At 53.3% G+C, this 21,680-nt stretch overlaps 1 protein-coding gene across 1 annotated transcript in view; it reads right to left on the bottom strand.

The window, feature by feature from the left end:
* LOC123158248 (ESX-1 secretion-associated protein EspI) overlaps positions 1–20,918 on the bottom strand; it is a 101,665-nt gene extending 80,747 nt beyond the window's left edge. Inside the window, exon 1 of the mRNA XM_044576314.1 lies at positions 20,586–20,918. Coding sequence (XP_044432249.1) covers positions 20,586–20,918 — 333 coding nt within the window. The remainder of the gene's footprint in view (positions 1–20,585) is intronic.
* Positions 20,919–21,680: the final 762 nt, after the last annotated feature.

Here is a 21,680-nt window from a genome sequence, read left to right as displayed (position 1 = left end):
AAGATCAAGATGGATGCAATGCGCTGAAGATTAGAAAGATTAGAAAATATGACATTCATACCGAGACTTGGTATCATTATGTCGTTGGATCAATTGTTACCTTAGTTGCGATTATGATCGCATTTGTTTTCGCATTGAAATGTTTTACATAGTTTCAATGTATGGTTTAATTAGATGCTCTGGAGAGCTATATGTTGTTCAATGAGAACTATGTATGTACTTTGGTTTTAATGTGATGATGAACTTCTATTAATTTGGTCACTTAATTATCTATTCATGATGTTCTGTAATGGTTTTTGACACACTTAATTATATATAATGCACACAGATGAACCGGTAATGGATGTACGGTGACAGACACACCTCTGAGTACATTAAGGGCGTGCATAATTTTCTTGAAGTGGCTGAGGCAAACAAGCAGAATGGTTTTATGTGTTGTCCATGCCCTATATGTGGGAATACGAAGTCTTACTCTGACTTGAAAACCCTTCACACCCACTTGCTTTATAAGGGTTTCATGCCACACTATAATGTTTGGACCAAGCACGGAGAAATAGGGGTTATGATGGAAGACATCAAAGAAGAAGAGGACGATGAAAACTATGTGCCCCCTGAATACGATCATGCTGCAACTAGGGAAGCTATTGAAGATCAAGAGGAACCAGACGATGTGCCCGATGATGATCTCTGTCGGGTCATTGTTGATGCAAGGAGATAGTGCGAAAGTCAAAAGGAGAAGCTTTCGATCGCATGTTAGAGGATCACAAAAAAGGTTTGTACCCCAATTGCGAAGATGGCAACACAAAGCTCGGTACCGTACTGGAATTGTTGTAGTGGAAGACAGAGAATGGTGTGCCTGACAAAGGATTTGAGAAGCTATTGAAAATATTGAAGAAGAAGCTTCCAAAGGATAACGAATTGCTCGACAGTACATATGCAGCAAAGAAGGTTGTATGCCCTCTAGGATTGGAGCTCCGGAAGATACATGCATTCCCTAATGACTGCATCCTGTACCATGGTGCGTACGAGTATTTGAGCGCATGTCCGGTATGCAGTGCATTGCGGTATAAGATCAGACGAGATGACTGAGGGAGTCCTGGATTAGGGGGTATCCGGACAGTCGGACTATATACTTTGGCCGGACTGTTGGACTATGGAGATACAAGATTGAAGACTACGTCCCGTGTCCGGATGGGACTCTCCTTTGCATGGAAGGCAAGCTTGGTGATTCAGATGATAGATCTCCTACTCTGTAACTGACTCTGTGTAACCCTAGCCCCCTCCGGTGTCTATATAAACCAGAGGGTTTAGTCCGTAGGACAACATCAATCATAATCATAGGCTAGCTTCTAGGGTTAAGCCTCTACGATCTCGTGGTAGATCAACTCTTGTAATACTCATATCATCAAGATCAATCAAGCAGGAAGTAGGGTATTACCTCCATCGAGAGGGCCCGAACCTGGGTAAAACTCGTGTCCCCAGCCTCTTGTTACCATTAACCTTAGACGCATAGTTCGGGACCCCCTACCCAAGATCCGTCGGTTTTGACACCGACATTGGTGCTTTCATTGAGAGTTTCTCTGTGTCATCGCTGCAAGGTTTGATGGCTCCTTCAATCGTCAACAATATGGTCCAGGGTGAGACTTTTCTGCCCGAACAAATCTTCGTGTTCGGCGGCTTTGCATTGCGGGCCAACTCGCTTGGCCATCTGGAGCAGATCGACAGCTATGCCCCTGGCCATCAGGTCAGGTTCGGAAATCTTAACTACATGGCCGACGTCCGCAGAGACTTGATCTTCGACGCATTCGGGCCCGCGTCAGGAGCGCCGGACGGCCACGACGAGCATGACTTAGATCTGCCATCGGACCGTGTTCAGGGCATCGCACCTGCTGCAGCTCCGGACTTCAATCTAGACCAAATCACGCAATCCAAGAACGGGTGGATGGACCCCGCCGCGGAAGCCACACACTCATCGGCTTTGGAGCTGAACACAAACTTCGCCTCTAAGGAAATCTGTGTCTCCGAACCCCCGGACTCGTCTCCGGCTTCAGGGTCCGAACTGCGTGCATCCGTGCCCATCGAATCGGATTGGGCACCGATTATGGAATTCACTGCCGCAGACATCCTTCAGCACTCACCCCTCGGTGATGTGCTAAATTCATTAAGGTCTCTCTCTTTGTCAGGAGACTCTTGGCCAAACTATATCTGGCTCGAGTGGGAAGCGGATGACGAAGAAATTCGTTACCCACCCACCACCCACTTAATAGCCACTGTCAATGATTTGACCGACGTGCTCGACTTCGACTCCGAAGACATCGATGGTATGGACAACGATGCAGGAGAAGAACAGGAAACACCGCCCACAGGGCGCTGGATAGCCACCTCTTCATATGATATATATATATATATATATATATATATATATATATATATATATATATATATATATATATGGTGGACACCCCCAAAGAAAATAATGGCGATGAGGCAACAGAGGATAACCCCTTAGGGAAGCAATCAAAGCATGGGCGTCATCGGCACCGCTCCAAGCCCCGCCATAGCAATATCGGCACAAGAGACAACAGCAATCCGGATGGTGCCGAAGACGAATGCAACCCCGATCAGCCTAACTTCGAGCAGGCCGAACAGGAGGACGGGCAAGCTAGCCCAGATGAACAGGCGACAGACGGAGACTTGGAGGATGACAACTATATGCCCCTCTCCGAAGACGAGGTGAGCCTCGGCGACGATGAATTTGTCGTGCCCGAGGATCCCGTCGAGCAGGAGCGTTTCAAGCGCCGACTTATAGCCACTGCAAGAAGCCTGAAGAAGAAGAAGCAGCAGCTCCAAGCTGATCAAGATCTGCTGACAGACAGATGGACTGAAGTCCTGGCAGCCGAGGAATACGGACTTGAGCGCCCAACCGGAAGTTACCCAAAGCGCATGTTACTACCTGAACTCGAGGAGGAGGCACTAAAGCCCGAGCACCAGCCCGCACCCCGCCGTCAACACAATACGGCTAGGGGCTACATGCAAGACCTGCGAGACATACTGGAAAACAAAGCAGGACAGCCAAGACCAATCTATGGATCGCGGGGGCGCGCCACAACACGTGATGATGACCATCATGTCGGATATACTAACAAAAAATCCGGTCGGGCCAAACACAGCAGACCAGACTTATTTGAACTGCATCATGACATAGCCCGGCATAGAGGCGCCGAACACCCCCTCTGCTTCACTAAGGAAGTAATGGATAATGAATTCCTAGAAAGGTTTAAACCTGTAAATATCGAATCATACGATGGCACAACAGACCCCGCGGTATGGATTGAAGATTTCCTCCTCCACATTCACATGGCCCACGACGATGATCTACATGCCATCAAATATCTCCTGCTTAAGATCAAAGGACCGGCTCGACATTGGCTAAGCAGCCTGCCGGCAAACTCCATGGGCAGTTGGGAGAACCTGGAAGACGCGTTCCGCGACAACTTCCAGAGCACTTACGTGCGACTACGGAACACTGATGACCTAAGTCACATAATCCAATAGCCCGGAGAGTCAGCCAGGAAATTCTGGACTCGGTTCCTAACTAAAAAGAACCAAATCATCGACTGTCCGGATGCCGAAGCCCTAGCGGCCTTTAAGCATAATATCTGCGACGAATGGCTCGCCTGACACCTCGGCCAAGATAAGCCAAAATCCATGCCAGCCCTCACGACAATCATGACCCGCTTTTGTGCGGGCGGAGATAGCTGGTTGACTCATAACAACAATACAGCAGACAATCCTGGCACATCAAAGGCCAGAGATAGCATCTTCCAATCCCGACGCAACAAACATAAGCGTCACAAGAACAATGATGATGCCCAAGATACGGCAGTCAATGCCGGATTCCGTGGCTCTCAGTCTGGTCAATAGAAAAAGACAATTCAAAAGAGCAATTCGGGCCCATCCGGCCTGAACCGCATACTTGACCGCCCATGTCAAATTCACGGTACCCCAGGAACGGCAACCAATCATACTAATAGAGAATGCTGGGTCCTCAAACAAGCCGGCAGGTCAGGCGCTGAAAACAAGGAGAAGGTCCTCCAAGCGATGAAGACGACGAGGAGCCCAGACCATCAAACAGTAGAGGGCAAAAGAAATCTCTTCCGCAAACCAAAACGGTGAACATGACAAACACCATCCACATCCCCAAATGGGAACGGACGCGCACTCTTCGGGACGTCGACTCAACAAAGTGAGTCGCCCCACCATATAAAATATGGCCGATCATGTTCGATCGTATAAACCGTTCGGCCAATATCAACCAGGGCAATTCGGTCACACTTATCCTTGACCCAATAGTTTGCGGGTTCCACCTCACACAAGCCCCTATGGGCGGAGGCAGCAGTTCAAACTTCCTGCACCAGGACACAGTGCGCCAGATAGATATTGATCGCTCGAGGATCAAACCCACTAAAAACATCCTTTCAAGGTGTCATTCCAAGTGGAAAGGCCAGTCGTATAAGCTCCACCACATTGGAGGTAGTCTTCGGATCACCAAACAATCACCATGCCGAAGAGTTAGTCTTCGACATTATCCCCCCAGGCAGTAACTATTATGCACTACTGGGGCGAGCCGCGTTCAACACGGTATCACACTACGCCTATGGCAAGCTTACAATACAGGGTCCACGTGACGTGATCACAATTATGGGCAAGGCCGAACTCGACCTCGGCGCTAAAGACTTTACCGCCACTTTAACGACAGAAGCAGCGAGTTGTGCCTTTTAATCGAACTCTGATTCGATAGCCAAACTCCCGGACTCCGACAAAGGAATCCTAACTACTTCACGACGTGATAGCTCGGCTCGACCAGGGCTCAATCAAAGACTCCGGCATAAGTTGGGAAGGGCCACACCCTGCTGTTCAATTGCTCCATGGCACACAAATGTCCCTAGCGTTTTCTTTACAAGTTCGCTTTTGCGCAAAACAGGACTGGCAGCATGGGATCAGCTCGGACACGCAAAGGGGGAATATTTCGACATCCCCCCCCCCCTCGAAGATAATCCGGATATAATTCGGATTCGCACACAGCTCCCCTCCACCCGGTCTAAGCAGGTTAGCCGTCATGCCTCCTTTTCTTTATAAACATCAAATACACCATGTAGAGTTATATGACGCTTATCTGCTATCATTTCTCATTGACACCTTTCGTCATAATGGCATCCGTACATCGTGTCATGCCTTGCTACGCCAGGGGCTTCATTATACCTGCACTATGGTATCAAAGTCCGACCACCTTCTCGGTCGCTCGGCACCCCGAACTTATAGCATTATATGCATCAGCTCCGAATCATGTCTTGGGTCAATAGTTGGGTTTGCCCGGCTCACATGTTTTGGTACCTTACATTCCGCTATATTGGCTAAGGTAGCACTGGGAGAACTACTGCGGTTGTGTCTCGGTTCTTCCGGACGAGCACCTCAGTAGAGAAAGCCGAAAACTGACTGTCATGATAGGGCAAGAGCTGGTCAGCTATTCAAGAGGTTGTAAAATCTTTAAGGATTTATTCCGCATAATGCCATAACCAATGCAGCATGCAATGGATCAGTCTTCCGATCAGGTGCTGATAGAGCCCCTCGTGCGGTCTTCCGAACACCAGGGGCTGAGCCTACCTTACCTCAACTCCTATGGCTAAGTGAGAGTGATAAAGCCCTATAGCCTGATTGCCTGGTTCGTTGTGCTGAACACCTCCTTCAAGGACCCAAAAATGGGATCAAGAGTGTTCAGGTTTATCCCAAACACCCCCGTACTTTCTACGTGGGGGCAGAGGCCGACCACTGACCAACTCTCAGGATTAATATATAACGGCCGCACAGGAGGAAAAACTTTCACATAACAGACAACACATAATGAAAGTGACTTTGTTCCGCCTTACAAAGGATAGCATGACTGTCTTCATTGAAATACAATGTCTTTGGTGCATTGCTCTGCCACAAGGCGGGCTCCTTTCAGGACACTATCATAATACAGTTCGGGCTTGCGGTGCTCCTTCCCCTCTGGCGGTCCCTTAGTCATCAACTTTTCAGCGTCAAGCTTCCCCCAGTTCACCTTCGCACGGGCAAACGCCATTCGTGCACCTTCTATACAAACAAACCGCTTAATGACTTCGAGCCGAGGGCAAGCACTCACAATCCGCTTCACGAGCCCAAAGTAGCTGCTGGGAATTGGCTCGACGGGCCATAGCCGGACAACTAAGTCCTTTATGGCTAGTTCGGCCGCCTTGTGCAGTTCGATCAGCTGCTTCAGTTGATCGACAAATGACACCGGATAATTCGGCGCCAAATACTGCGACCAGAAGAGCTTTTCTGCAGTCTTCTTCTCCTCATCCTGATAGAATTGAGCAGCGTCAGATATGCTGTGTGGTAGCTCTGCAAATGCCCCTGGAGAAATAAGAATTCAATTCGCCACCTTGAACTTCTCATGTCATTACATAATAAACACCTTGAATAAGAAAAAGCCTTACTAGCCGCAATCTGTCTCGCCTCCTGAATGTCCTTCAGAGCACCTTGGGCTTCCTCCCGAGCATCATTTGCGGCTTGGAGAGCTTGGGCGAGTTCGGATTCTTTCCCCGATAGACTCTGCTCCAAAGTCTCGCTTTTCTTTACGGCCTCTGCGAGCTCTCATTTGGCTCCAAGGACCGTGGCCTCGTGCTTCTCACGAAGGGCCTGCTCTGCGGCTGCCTTCTTTTCGGCTTCGGCCACAGCCTTCTGAAGCGCCTCAATTTCAACATTCGCCCCTAGAGTGCACAATACAAATACTATCATCAGACACGCCTACCCATTTGTGCTACAATTAACAAGGTTTCGGCATACCTTGATTGTCCTCCAACTGCTTCTTCACTCGGCCAAGTTCTTCTTCGGCCCGCTCCAGACTCTGCTTCAGTCCGATTACTTCCGCAGCATGAGAGGCGGCAGTCGCTACAGACACCTGTTTATAAAGAAAGAGATATATGTCATTAAGTGAGTCTCCTATGAACCGAAATTTGATCCTCTGTCCGGTTCTTTCTCTCACCAGACAGCGTATCAGGGGCTACTATCCATACTATGACAATCTTCAAAATCTCATAAAACACACCTCAAAGCCTTTTATAAGGCTGATGCAGGATTCATTCAGTCCACTCTCAGCGGACCAAATCTTCTCAATCACCGCACCCATACGGGCGCGATGTTCATCGATGATGGAAGCACTCTTTAGCGTCGTTGATAGGCTACCCCGCACCTCTGGTTGGGTAGAGGTGGTTGGCGAAGCAGGCTTCCCCCTCCAGTAAAGGGGGGCTGCCTGCCAGATCATGGAACCTCAAAGGTCTCCGAGACTGTGTCCGGCTGTGGGTCGAATTCAATATCACCCCCGCCGTCGACGCTCACGGGAGCCTTCGCTCCTGTGTATCCGGCCCCTGAGGTATGCCCTCCCTGGTCTGGGTCCTTCTGGGATGACACCTCGGTGTCATGCCCAGGCTTCGCGGAAGGGGCCTTTGGAGGTGTCTCACTCTCTAGGGCATCTGACCTCAACGAGTCCTCCGACAAGGACTGTTCGGTGCGAGACCTCGCCGGGCTGCAAAAAGTGTGGCACAAGTTAAAAAATTATGCCTTAATGATCCTCGATGCATAGGCGTGTTCGGATTTTGTGTACTCACGAGTTTACCAGGGGCTAGGCCCTGGGATCCCACTCCGGGCTGCTATCGGTAGCCGTGGTGGACGCCTCTGGAAGGGGGGTCTTTCCCCTCTTAGGCAATTCGGCCTCCAATGATGAGGAGGCCGTCCTTTTTTTCCTCCCCCCATGGGGGACTCATCTTCTTCCTCCTCGTCATCTTCGGAGGAAGGATGGGCGTTGGAATCTTCGGATTTTGTGTCTGAAGCACCGCGGCGACGAAGGCCGTTCCTAGTCTCCTTGGCCTCCTTGAAGGCCTCTTTCTTTGGAGCCTTGTAAGGCGCTGGGACCAGCATCTTCGTCAGAAGTGGTCCTGCGGGTTCTTCTGGTAGCGGGGCCGGACAATGTATCCGCCCTGCCTTCTCCGTCCATCACTGGGGTAATTGTGTAAAGCATGATAAAGCATCTTCCTCGGGATATGCCAGCTAAACATGGATGGACAAAACATAGCGATGACTTACCGGACTTGTGGGGCGGGATAGTTGATACCCACGATCCTCGGCGGAGTCCGGCCACGATTTGCCGGACTTGAAGAGCACCTTCTAGATATCCTTGTGCGAGGAGCCGTAGAGCTCCCGCAGGGTCTGGTGCTCGGTCGAGTCATACTCCCACAAATTACAGGTCCGGTGTTGGCAAGGAAGAACCAGGCGAACTAACATCGCCTGGACTACATTGACGAGCTTGATGTCCTTGTCTACCATACCCTTGACGCGCGTTTGGAGCACCAACAGTTCATTAGATGAGGACCAGTTCAGGACCTTCTTGGGCCAGGACGTGAGCCACAAGGGGGCCCCGGATCTGAATTCGGGAGTAGCGGTCCATTTTTTGCCGCGCGGCTCAGCGATGTAGAACCGCTACTGCTGCTACTCCTTGACAGAATCATTGAAGGTGCCTGTCGGCCATGTGACCTTGGGCATCTTGCTCACCATGGTGCCTCCGCACTCGGTGTACTCGCCATTCACCACCTTGGGCTTCACGTTGAAGATCTTCAACCATAAGCCGAAGTGTGGCCAAATACGGAGAAAGGCCTCACACACGACAATAAAGGTCGAGATGTTGAGGAAAGAGTTAGGGGACAGATCATAAAAATCAATCCCGTAATAATACATGATGCCGCAAACAAATGGGTGAAGGGGAAACCCGAGCCCGCGGACAAAGTGAGGGAGGAACACAACCCTCTCGTGGGACTCCGGAGTAGGGACGATCTGTCCCGCCGTTGGAAGATGGTGGCCGATTTTCTTGGCCAGGTACCAGGCCTCCCGAAGCCTTTTGATATCCTTCTCCTAGATGGTAGAGGCCATCCATTTGCTTCCTGATCCGGATCCGGGCATTTTCGGAGAACCTCTTTTGGTGGAGAAGACGGACGCTTGGGCGCAAAGGGCTCTAGTGAAAGGGAATGGACAAGCAGAAGGAGAAGGCGTGGGTAAAGGAGAAGGGGCCTTATCTATTTATAAAGGCAATAAACTTTGCGCCTCCCCACTTGCCTGGTAGAACCTGCTCATTCCCCACTTGCCGCGATTGGTGGTACGTGTCGGATTTCGGGTTCCGGCAGACCCTCAAGGTTCGAACTCTGGGGTGCGCGCGGAGATCACACCTCCTACCTACCCACGTCTCGTCGCCTTGCAAAGGATCTAAACTACACGAAGAACAACACAAGGGGCACGAGGTTTATACTAGTTCGGGCCACCATTGTGGTGTAGTACCCTACTCTAGTTTGTGCTGTGGTGGATTGCCTCAGGGGCTGATGATGAACAATACAAAGGAAGAACAGCCTCGCGAGGGGTGTTCTTGTGTGGGTGGTTCTCGCTAAGGTTCGACTGTTCTTCTTTTCATCCCCCTTCTCTTGAGAGTGGCTAGTCCTATTTATAGAGCAAGGCCCTGGTTCTCTTGCCAAATATTGAGAGTGAAGGGCGCCAACAATTGGCCATTTTGAAGGGGAACATCTAGTACACTTATCCTGACTAAAGTTGGTCCTCGCCTGCCAAAGGCTCTGATGATGACGCCGGCTTGGGCTCCACGATGACCTCCATCCCGCCGTTCTGCTGGTCTTGGTCTTGTTGCACCGAAATGGCTGCCTTTGCTTGATACCCTTGCATGCGCTTGCCCCCTTTGCACCAAAGAGGAAACAAGGACTCTGCGCAGGCCGGTGCCCGTCTAGCTTCGGTCGTCATGGCTTGCATCACGGGCACCTCGTGAGGTACCCCGCCTTGATCTCTCCGCCTCCTTGCGAGCCAGCCTGACGAGGCCGTGCCTGAGGAGGCTCCCTGTCGTCGGCCCCGCGAGGCTTGGCCCCTCGCGAGGGTCTTGAGCTTGTGTCGATGACGATGGGCCATACTGGGCCACTCCTTGAGCCACGCCGCAGGCCGCAGGCAGGTAAGTCTGGGTACCCCCGTTCCCAGAATGCCGACAGTAGCCCCCGGGCCCAAGGCGCGTCTGGACTTGGCTTAGCAGAGAAGCGAAGGGGCAAGTGCGAAGCGCCGCGGGCCCCAATAGCCTGTGGCCTTGGGCGCTGCATGGCGGTTGATTGGACGTGGGCGTCCCTGTTTCCCCACAACGCCTCAGCAACCGCACGACTTGACAAGTCCCTGCATGCAAAACGGGTCATGATTACCTGTGATCGTGGAGGCCGGCGGTTGGCCTCCCCCGGCTATATGTATGGAACGGCGCGAGCCCTTCTAGTCCATCCCTTCCTGCTACTCCCCTTCTTCTTCCCGGCCGCTCGTCGTCCCCATGGCTCCGCCGAAGAGGTTCTCGGCTGTGGAGAAAGGAAAGGCTCACCAGGAAGGGCCTGGCTCGCCTCCGACCAAGCGTGGCTGGGGCCGCCCTCGCAAGCACCCTACGGCCCCCGCTGCGGCTTCTCGTGGTCGTGGAAGCAGTCCTCTGCGCGACGGTGGGCGCCCGGCTACCAACAAGAGGTACGCCGCAGTTGCGCCGCGTTCCCGCTTGGCGGAGGTGCTTCCGGAGTTCGTCGTGTGGTCGGCAGACCCGACTGGCACCTGGCTCCACCTCCCCCGCTTCTTTGTAGGTGAACTTCTGGCTGGTGCCCCGGGCGGCCTTTGGATTCAGGCGGATGGTTGTTGCAGCAGGGCCTCCTGGGCTACGCTGGAGGTCTCCACCGCCGGGGAGGCAGCCCTAACCCGCGGCTAGCAAACATTTGCCCGCCCGCGCGGCCTGAGCCGACGGTGCACTCTACACTTCAAGTTCGACGGCGATGCCACCCACTACGTGAGGGTGTTCGGGGAGGACGGCCACCGCGCTGGATGCTGCCCCGAAGACGATGACCGCGGCCATGCACCCAGCCCCGGCGTTGATCGAGATGAAGGTGGTGGGAGGCACGCGGGCAACAGTGCCTGAGGCCCGCCAAGCTTTGGTGACTCCCCATCGGACGACAGCTCCTCCAGCGGTGGTCGTGACCAGCCCCCTTGTTGTCGCGCCCGCCTGGGAGAGGGTAGCGGGTCGGCCCGCCACCGTGCCTCGATGGAGCGGGAGATGGAATCCAGCTGAGCTCCGGAGGCAGTACGAGCCCTTGCCGAGAGTTGATGCCGGGCAAGTCACGCCCATTTTGCTTTTCTTCCATCCCTGCGCAAAAAGAAGGTAGTCTGGTGAGTTGATGACGGGCGTGTTGGACTGTTGCTGTTTAATTATCGCGTTGTTTCTACTGTTTCTGCGCTATGTTTTCGTTCCGCGTGTTTATGTGTGGAAATTACTTAGCTTGGGGGAAGCTCATCGTGGTCTTCGCCTCCTGAGGCTAGGGCCTCACCGTGCGCCTTATGTCCTGCAAGGGTTAGTCAGTAGGGGTAGTCTCCAGCCTTGGTAGCCGGGACGACCAACCCAGGTCCCGTGATCGTGTCGCTATGCCCGTGGGGCACGGACTGGGAGGGGTGCTCCCGCAGCGGACTCATATAGGGAAGTTCCAAACCACTAGGGCAGAAAACACTCGCGAGGGTGCCCGTGTTCCTCCCTCGTGAGACTTGTGCGAGAGAAAACGAAGCAAACAAGTGAAATGGACGAAGGGTCATGAGCTAGAAACGGTAACAGCTTCAATAAAACTTCAAATAGGAACAAACAAGCCAACTGTAGAAAGCAAATGAAAAACGCCGCGTCCGGCACCTAATCTAGTCTTCGACGTCTTCTCACCAGCGCGGAGCTAAGTGCTGCCACTGGGCATGGGCGGGAGCCCCCGAGGCTCGAGGGCGGCACTCTGGAGACTCCGGGGCGTGTACATCCCCACTCATTATTACGTGAGAGTGTAACGGGCGGCGAGCTTCACAGGTGTTTGCCTTCTTCACATGCACCAGGCCTTTTCCCAAACGCAGCAACTTCACAGGCATTCGCCTTCTTCACAGGCACCGGGCCTTTTCCAAAACGCAGCAACTTCACAGGCATTCGCCTTCTTCACAGGCACCGGGCCTTTTCCAAAACACAGCAACTTCACAGGCATTCGCCTTCTTCACATGCACCGGGCCTTGTTGAGGGGTAAAATCTTCGGAGATGTTGAATGTTCGGCATTGGCTCAAAAGCCTCCCGGAAAACACCATTGCAAGTTGGGAAGAGCTCGAGGATGCATTTCGAGCAAATTTTCAGGGGACTTATGTCCGCCCTCCGGATGCAGACGATCTAAGTCACATAACTCAACAGCCCGGAGAGTCAGCACGCAAATTCTGGAATAGGTTCCTCACCAAAAAGAACCATATAGTCGACTGTCCGAACGCCGAAGCCTTAGCAGCCTTTAAGCATAACGTCCGAGACGAATGGCTCGCCAGACACCTCGGCCAGGAAAAACCAAGAACAATGGCCACACTAACAAGCCTCATGACCCGCTTTTGCGCGGGGGAAGATAGCTGGCTGGCAAGATGCAGCACCAGCGACCCGAGTACATCCCAGGTCAGGGATGGAAACGGGAAATCACGACGCAGAAAAGATCAGCACCGGAATAAGGAAAATGGCCCAAATAGCACGGCGGTCAACGCCGGATTCAAAAGCTCTCGGCCGAATAATAAAACACTGCCTCTTAAGGACAACAGTGATGAGCTATCCAACCTAAACAAAATCTTGGATAGGATATGTCAAATACATAGTACCCCCGGGAAGCCTGCAAACCATACCCACAGAGATTGTTGGGTCTTCAAGCAGTCCGGCCGACTTAACGCCGAACACAAGGGGCTCGACACACCAAGCGAAGACGACGATGAACCCCACAAGCAGCACGCCGGAAAACAGAAGACTTTCCCACTAGAAGTCAAAAAACTAAACTCACTTCATGTGATAACAAGAAAAAATAGTGCGGCACCTGCTAAAACGCGTGCCGCACGGTCCACCCCAGCAGAGTCCCGAAATTGGATGTTTAAACTAATTACTTTCGACCATCAGGATTACTCCAGAAGTATTCGAAATGCAGGAGGGACCGCTTTGGTATTGGATCCCATAATAGACGAACTACAATTCACACAAGTCCTAATGGATGGCGGCAGCGATATAAACCTGCTATACCGGGACACCATCCGCAGAATGGGGATAGACCCTACCAAAATTCACCATAGCAGCACTTCCTTCAAAGGACTGACGCCTGGCCTTTACGTCAATTGTACAGGCTCTGTAACACTAGAGGTCGCGTTCGGTTCATCCGACAACCTCCGTCGCGAAAAGCTCATTTTTCATATCGCCCCATTCAAAAGTAGCCATCAAGCACTACTGGGACGCGAAGCTTTCGCCCGCTTTAACGCAATACCGCATTACGCGTCTCTTACGCTTAAAATGCCTGGTCCATGCGGCACAATCTCATTAAAAGGTAACCCTGAGTGTTCCTCGACCATGGAAAACGTGAGACTGCTTTGACAGCCGCACACTAATCCGACCTTGCCGGTCAAAGCCCCTAAAAAACAGGTCATTCAGACCTCGGACACGGTTCGGCGAGTCCGGCATAAACAAACAAGGGGCTTCCCAGCCGCATACCTCTTAACCAGGGGCTGCACGTATAAACAATGAGAGCCAATAAAGCTCAACTTTATCATACTTTATTTTAAATACATCTTCTGCACGATATTTTTCCAAACTAAGTTCTTCTCTTTTACAGATGAAGCACGTGCTACACCCATCCAGGATACAGCACAACGGAGACACAGGGGCAGACGTGCAGCAGGGACCCGTTGCAAGGATTCTTTTCAGATTAAAACCCTGCGTAAACCTTTCTTACTGTCTCTTGTTGATACACATCCCCCGGTTTCCTACGATAACCGAGGAGGAGGCTGGCATTTTGGCATCGGCCGCGTCAGAAGTTCTCTCCCGTACCTAGACACTAGGGGCTTAGGGCATTGTTCTGCCCGGTATCATAAAGACCGAATACCTCAGGGAGTGTTCGGCGTCTCGAGTTAGGCCTTATATGCATCAGCTCCGAATCATGTCTTTGGTCAAATGTTGGGTTTGCCCGGCTCCTGTGTTTTGCTGCCTTACGTTCCGCTCCATCGGCTAACGCGGCACCAGGAGAACTACTGCGATTGTGCCCCGGTTCGGCCGGGCGAGCACCTCAGTAGAGAAAGCCGAAAACTGACTGTCATGATATAGCGAGAGACTGGTCAACCACTCGATCGACTACTGGAATGTTTAGAATTCCTCCGCTTTGACGAAGGACCACTTCCCAGTTAGGCACATACGCGCCCCGAGTTCGGAGAGCGCGGTGCCTCTAGGGGCTATATCGTAGCCCCACCTTCGAGCTCCTATGGCTAAGTGAAAGTGATAAAGCATTATAGTCCGGTTGCCTAGTTTGCTATGCTATCACCTCCTTCAAAGGACCAAGACGTTGGATCAAGTGTGAAAAAGCGCCTTTCTTTTGCAAACACCCCCGCACCATGTGCGTGGGGGCTGAAGCCAAAGACAGCCATCTTTTAGGTTATACATACATATACGGCCGCACAGGAGATAGTTCAATACTTGAACGCACAAGTATAAAAAGCTGTTAAATTATAAACATGATCCCACAAATCATACACATCATTTGAACATAACATTTTTCGAGCACTGTGACTCTATTAAACGAGCGCCCTGCAGGACTTCCTCAAAATAGTGCTCGGCGGGTAATCGGCTTTTGTCCGAACCCCGGGATGCAACAGCGGTGGCATCCATCTCCGCCCAGTATGTCTTAACACGGGCAAGAGCCATCCGTGCACCCTCTATGCATGTCGACCGCTGCATCGCCTCGATATGTGGCACCGCCCCAAGGAATTGCTGCAACAAGCCAAAATAACTCTCCGGCTTGGGCCTTTCTGGCCACAGATGAGCCACCACATCCGTCATGGCAAGTCCGGACAACCTATTCAGCTCAGCCCACTCCACCAACCGATCAGTCAACGGAAGTGGACGCTCCGGACTATGGAATTGAGACCAGAAAAGCTCTTCCATTTCGTGATCCTTCTGGCTTCAGAAATGCATGACTGTGTCCGCCGCACTCACCGCCAAATCCAGATAAGGACCCTCCGCACCACACAATTGGCCCAACTGAGCATACTTCGGATCCGTGAACTTCCTACGCAGTAGAAAGGGCTTTCTAGCCGCAATGTCTCCGGCCTGACGCAGTTCCTCCTTCATAGCCCGCATCGCACTACGGGCATCCTTGACTTCGGCGGCGGCTTTCTTCAGGTCCTCTTGCTCCGCTTGGCGTCCTCTTTCAAGAACCTCATAGCGGTCAGTAGCATCTTTTAATTTCACGGCCATTCCGGCCATCTCTTCCCTGCTTTGGCAGTGAACAGCCTTTTCGGCTTTTAGCTCTTCCGCTGCCTTCGAGGCAGCCGCATCACTTTTCCTGACTTGCTCCTTGGCTCGAGCAAGCTCGGCTCGAAGGTCTTCCACAGCACCAGCACCATCTGCATCAACCATACAAATTGTAAGGAACGGGCATCCGTTCCCTTACTCGGTGACCGCGGAGCAACCACTTACCTTGTGACTCGTCAAGTCGTTTATTGACCAGCGCGATGTCCGCATCCGCAACGTCGAGTTGCCGCTTCAATTCGGCAGCTCCATCAGTCCGGCTGGCCACCAATTGTTCCACCACCTGCATAGGTAAGGCGACATTGTATAACTGAGATTATGATCCTCGGCACGCTGTCACTTTCAACAGCATACCAAGTCCCAGGGGCTACTATCTATACAGGGCGCACTCCATGTGCAAAACCGTCAAAAGGTATGTCATTTTTTGCGTACCTCAAACCCCGTTAGCAAACTTCCAGCGGCCTCATACAACCCACTTTCGGCGGATGAGATCCTTTCAATCACCACACTCATTAATTTGCGGTGATCTTCTGAGATAAACGCCCTCTCGAGCAAATTCCGCAGCTCCACCGGCCGTACTCCAGTGGGTGCCGAACTCCCCGGCCCCGCCGGACTCGGGGAGACCCTCCATGACGACACCTCGGGGTCGTCCGCCTTGCCCGACGGGGCGGCAGATGGAGGCGTTTCGCTCTCCATCATCTCCGGATGAAGGTCCCCCGAAGATGAGCTCTGCTGAGAAGGGCCGAGATCCGAACTACAAGGTGAAAACTTCGGTTAACCTTAGAAATAAAGTAGGGATGTCCCCTATTACAACCCCCCCTTTTTACTTATGGCTCGCTGGAGGGCTGATTCCTTTGGGGAGACTGTGCGGCCGGGGCTCTTCCCGGCACGGGACCTTCCGGTGATTTCCTTCCCCGCTTCGAGGCCTTGGCCTCCGGGTCTTCGGAAGCGGTCCTCTTCTCCCACTGGAGGGACGGACTCTCGATTCCCCCCTTACTGAAAGCCTCCTTCGCAGAGGTGGTAGTTTCCCTGTGCCCCCCTTTGCCCTCCTCCGAATGTGCAACCTCCAACATTTTTATTAGCACAGGATCCGGCGTGGTCTCAGGGAGGGGGGCCGGACACCGTATCAATTTTGCTTGCGCTATCCACTCCTGTTCAAGGGATAGCTGGTTAAAAGGCAAACCCATGATAAATAAATGGACAATGTGTCCAGACATAGGGCTACTTACTTGAGTATCCGGGCGATTGCAGCTTAGGCCAGCGTCCTCGGTCAAGTCCGGACGCATCTCTTGTGATCCGAAGAACAATTCATACATCTCCGCGGGTGTCAAACCCATGAAGTGTTGGAGAGCTCGTGGTCCCTCCGGATTAAATTCCCACAGGCGGAGGGGGCGACGTTTGCAGGGCAGAAGGCGCCGAATTACCATAACCTGTGTCACTACGACCAGATTGATCTCCCCTTCCTGGAGGTCTCGAATCCGGCCCTGCAACAGGGGTACATCTTTGGACGGCCCCCAGTCAAGCCCTTTGTTGACCCATGACGTCAGTTGTTGTGGAGGGCCCGGGTGAACGACGGGCGGCGGCCTTAGCCTGCTGCCCCTAGGAGCGGTGATATAGAACCACTCCTGTTGCCACAAACTGAGCTCCTCCTGAAAAGAGCCCTCGGGCCATGGAGCATCGGCCCTCTTGTTTATAACCGCCCCGCCGCACTCTGCCTGACGCCCCGCAATCATCTTCGGCTCCACGTTGAAGGTTTTGAGCCACAAGCCGAAGTGAGGGGTGGTGCGGAGGAAGGCTTCGCAGACGACAATGAATGATGAGATGTGGAGGATGGACTCCGAAGCCAAGTCGTGAAATTCCAGCCCATAGTAAAACATGAGCCCCCTCACGAAGGGATCCATTGGGAAGCCTAAACCCCGACGGAGGTGAGACACGAACACGACACTCTCCCGGGCTCGGGAGTAGGAATAACTTGCCCTTGGGCAGGCAACCTATGCGAAATCTCGTAGGTCAAGTACATGGCGTCTCTCAGCTTGAGCACGTCCTCTTCCGTGACGGAGGAGGGCATCCGCCGGCCTCGTAGGTCGGAGCCAGACATTGTCGAAGGTTGAAAGTACCCGAATCTGGAGCCTTGGGTGTTGGAACTCGGGGTGAGGGGCAGATTCGATTGAGGGTTGAAGAAAAAGAACGGGTCTTGGTCTCATTATAAAGAGGAAGAATACCAAGAGCCGTCCCCGTGACCGTTTGGAACCCGCCTTCGATGGAGGGGGCGTGGCAACGGGCGCGGTTGGGTTACCCATGTCCGTATTGATGGGAATCCTGGAAATAAGGGGAACACGATCTCTACTTCGACAAGACGTGCCAAGGAAACCGCTTCGCTAAACATGCTGAGGTGGTACAATAAAAACTATTCGAGTAAAGGCTTGGTAGTGGTGTGACGTCGCGCCATAAATACGTCAGCAGATTGAACTTGTGTAAATATTATTCTCTCTACGGTGGTATGTGGAAATTATTTTGCAGAGCCGGACACTATCGTGGTGTTCACAATCTTCTATAAATTATATGGAGGAGGAACCCACCTTGCAATGCCGAAGACAATATGCGTGCCGGACTCGTCGTCATTGAAGCCTGGTTCAGAGGCTACTGAGGGAGTTCTGGACTAGGCGGTGTCCGAATAGCCGAACTATCATCATCGGCCGGACTCCAAGACTATGAAGATACAAGATTGAAGACTTCGTCCCGTGTCCGGATGGGACTTTCCTTGGCGTGGAAGGCAAGCTTGGCAATACGGATATGTAGATCTCCTACCATTGTAACCTACTCTGTGTAACCCTAGCCCTCTCCGGTGTCTATATAAACCGGATGGCTTTAGTCCATAGAAAAAACAACAATCATACCATAGGCTAGCTTCTAGGGTTTAGCCTCCTTGATCTCGTGGTAGATCTACTCTTGTAATACCCACATCATCAATATCAATCAAGCAGGACATAGGGTTTTACCTCCATCAAGAGGGCCCGAACCTGGGTAAAACATCGTGTCCATTGTCTCCTGTTACCATCCGCCTAGACGCACAGTTCGGGACCCCCTACCCGAGATCCGCCGGTTTTGACACTGACACCCTCCCTGGAGAGAACCCGTCTGAGCACGAGGTCCCCTACCTCAAGAGTCCTGGGGTGGATGTTGCGGCAGTGGTATCGCCCAGTGCTTGTTGGTACCTTGCTGCTCGTAGCGCGGCTTCTCGACAGCGCTCCTCCCCCAGCACGAGATCCGTCCCCCGCATGGCGTCCTGCTGCGCCTCGTCGAACGCCAGGACCCGTGCGGTACGTTGCCTGACCTCGTGAGGGAGAACGGCTTCAGCTCCATAAACCAAAAAGAACGGGGTCTCGCCAGTCGGCTTGGTCGCGGTCGTGCGGATAGACCACAACACGTATTGGAGCTCGTTGTACCAGCCCCTGCCGCAGGCTTCCAGCTTCTTCTTGAAGGTCCTGGTTTTGGGGCCCCTCAGGACCTCCGTGTTGGCTCGCTCAGCCTGGCCGTTGCTCCGGGGGTGCGCCACCGAGGCGTAGCATATCTGTGTTCCAAGGTTAGCACAGTATGTTTTGAAGAGATTGTTGGTGAACTGCGAACCGTTGTCGGTGATAATGCGGTTAGGCACCCCAAATCGGCTCACGAGGCCCTTGATGAACTTCACTGCTGAGCCCGCGGGTATGGTGCGGACGGCTTCCACCTCGCCCCACTTGGTGAACTTGTCCACGGCGACGTAGATGTAGCGGTAGCCCCCTGGCGCCCGAGGGAACGGGCCCAGAATGTCTAGCCCCCAAACTACGAACGGCCATGAGAGGGGTATGGTCTGCAGTCCCCCCGCCGGCTGGTGGATCTGCTTGGCGTGGAACTGGCAGGCCTCACAAGCCTTCACCAGCTCAACGGCGTCGTTGAGTGCTATGGGCCAGTAGAACCCGTTGTGAAATGCCTTGCCAACGAGGGTCCGCGAGGATGAGTGGTGCCCACAGTCTCCATCGTGTATGTCTGCTAGCAGCTCCTTCCCTTGCTCTCTGGGAATGCAACGCAGGGACACGTCGTTTGGCCACCTTCGGTAGAGCTCCCCATCCTTGACGTTGTAGGTCGTGGCCTGCCGTGCCACGCGCTTCGCGTCCTCCTCCTTCTCTGGTAGAGTCCCTTGCGTCAAGTAGACCTTGAATTCTACCATCCAGCATTCTTCCTGAGGCTCCAACGCCAGAAGTAGGCGTGCCCCCGAGGCCGGGCCACAGGCCGGGGCTCCCGAGGCAGGTGGCTGAGGGAGTTCCTCCCTAGGTTGTGCTGTGCTTGATAACGCCAGTGTCGCCGAGGGTTTGAAGAGTCGCTCCTCGAAGATGCCAGGCTCCTGAGGTAGCCACCTGGATGCCCTCTTGGCGATGTCGTCCGCCTCTTGCTTGGTACCGCAAGGCACATGCTGCAACTCCAGCCCCCAAAATTGTTTCTCCATCTTGCGGACCTCTGTGAGGTACGCTTCCATGTGCTCATCCTTTGGCTCGTACACTTTGTTGGAGAAGTTGACGAGGAGTTGCGAGTCACCCATGATGGTGATTCGTTTTACTCCCAAGGCGACGGCTGCCCTCAAGCCCGCTATCAGGCCCTCATATTCTGCTATGTTGTTGGAGACCTTCTCCCCATGCTGGAAACAGAGCTGCACGACATAGTAAAGCTTGTCCTGAGTGGGGGATATGAGCACTGCACTAGCCCCTGCGCCCTGCCGCGTGAATGCTCCGTCAAAGTATATCACCCAACCATCCGGTGCTTCACTCCCCGGGGAGAGCGACCGGTCCTCGCCCAGTTTGAGCCCTGGTGCCTCTGTCCATTCTGCCATGAAATCTGTGAGCGCATCCCCCTTAATGACCCTGGTAGTGCTGTATTCTAGCTGGAATGCTTGCAATTCAATGTTCCATTCAGCAACCCTCCCCGCAGAATTGGGGCTCCTGAGTACCCTTTCCAGGGGGTAGGCTGAGACGACCTTGATGGGATGGCCCTGAAAGTAGTGCCGCAGCTTGCGCGAGGCTACCAACAGTGTGAGGAGGAGCTTCTGAAGCATTGGGTGCCTTGCCCTTGCGTCCCGCAGCACCATACTGACGAAGTACACCGGGTGCTCGACAAGATTGAGGGTGCTGGCGCGGCCCGCATCCTCTGGAGGCCGGGGCGCCGCCTGGGGCGGCGCGGCCCTTAGTCCTTGGTCGCCTGAAGGAGCCTCCTCTGCTCCTGGTGCGCTCTCTTGGCGGGGCTGATCTTTCTCTGCTGCGGTCATGGTCTCTGCGAGGCCTTCCGGGCCCTGTTCTGCCTCGGCCGGGAGTGCGACGGCGGCCGAGGCCTGACGCTCCTTTCGGACTGCTACCAGGCCTACGCTGGCGGAATAAGGGGTGGCTGCAAGGAAGAGCACCAGGGGCTCTCGAGGGCGAGGGGCCACCATCACCGGGGGGCTGGTAAGGTACCTCTTGAGGTCTTGGAATGCTTTGTCGGCCTCTTCAGTCCATTCGAAGGGGCCTTTCTTCTTCATCAGCTTGAAGAAAGGCAGCGCCCGCTCTCCCAGCTTGGAGATGAAATGTCCTAAAGCGGTTATGCGCCCGGTGAGCTTTTGCATTTCCCTGAGGGTCTTTGGCGGGCTCATGTCCTCGACTTCCTTGACCTTCTCTGGGTTAGCCTCAATGCCCCTGTGTGATACGAGGAAGCCTAGGAGCTTGCCCGAGGGGACTCCAAACACACACTTCTCCGGGTTGAGCCGCAGGTCCACTTTGCTGAGGCTCGCGAAGGTTTCTTCCAGGTCATGTATCAGGGTCTTGCCTCCCGAGTCTTCACCACAATGTCATCAACGTAAGCTTCAGCGTTCCTCCCGAGTTGTCGCCCCAGAGCGATGTGCATCAACCGCTGGAAGGTTGCGCCTGCATTGCGCAACCCGAACGGCATGCAGGTGTAGCAGTATACCCCACATGGGGTTAGGAAGGCCATTTTCTCCACGTCCTCCACCACTATTTTGATTTGATGATAGCCCGAGAAGGCATCCAAGAAGCACAGTAGGTCACACTCGCCGGTCGAGTCAACGATCTGGTCGATCCGAGGAAGCGGGAATGGATCCCGCGGGCAGGCTTTGTTGAGGTTGGTGAAGTCGACGCACATGCGTTCCTTTCCCCCCCTGTTTGGCACGACGACAGGGTTGGCCAGCCAATCTGGGTAG

This window comes from Triticum aestivum, chromosome 7B (assembly GCF_018294505.1).
Source record: "Triticum aestivum cultivar Chinese Spring chromosome 7B, IWGSC CS RefSeq v2.1, whole genome shotgun sequence".
Taxonomy (NCBI): Eukaryota; Viridiplantae; Streptophyta; class Magnoliopsida; order Poales; family Poaceae; genus Triticum; species Triticum aestivum.
This window is presented reverse-complemented; position numbering and strand designations above follow the sequence as displayed.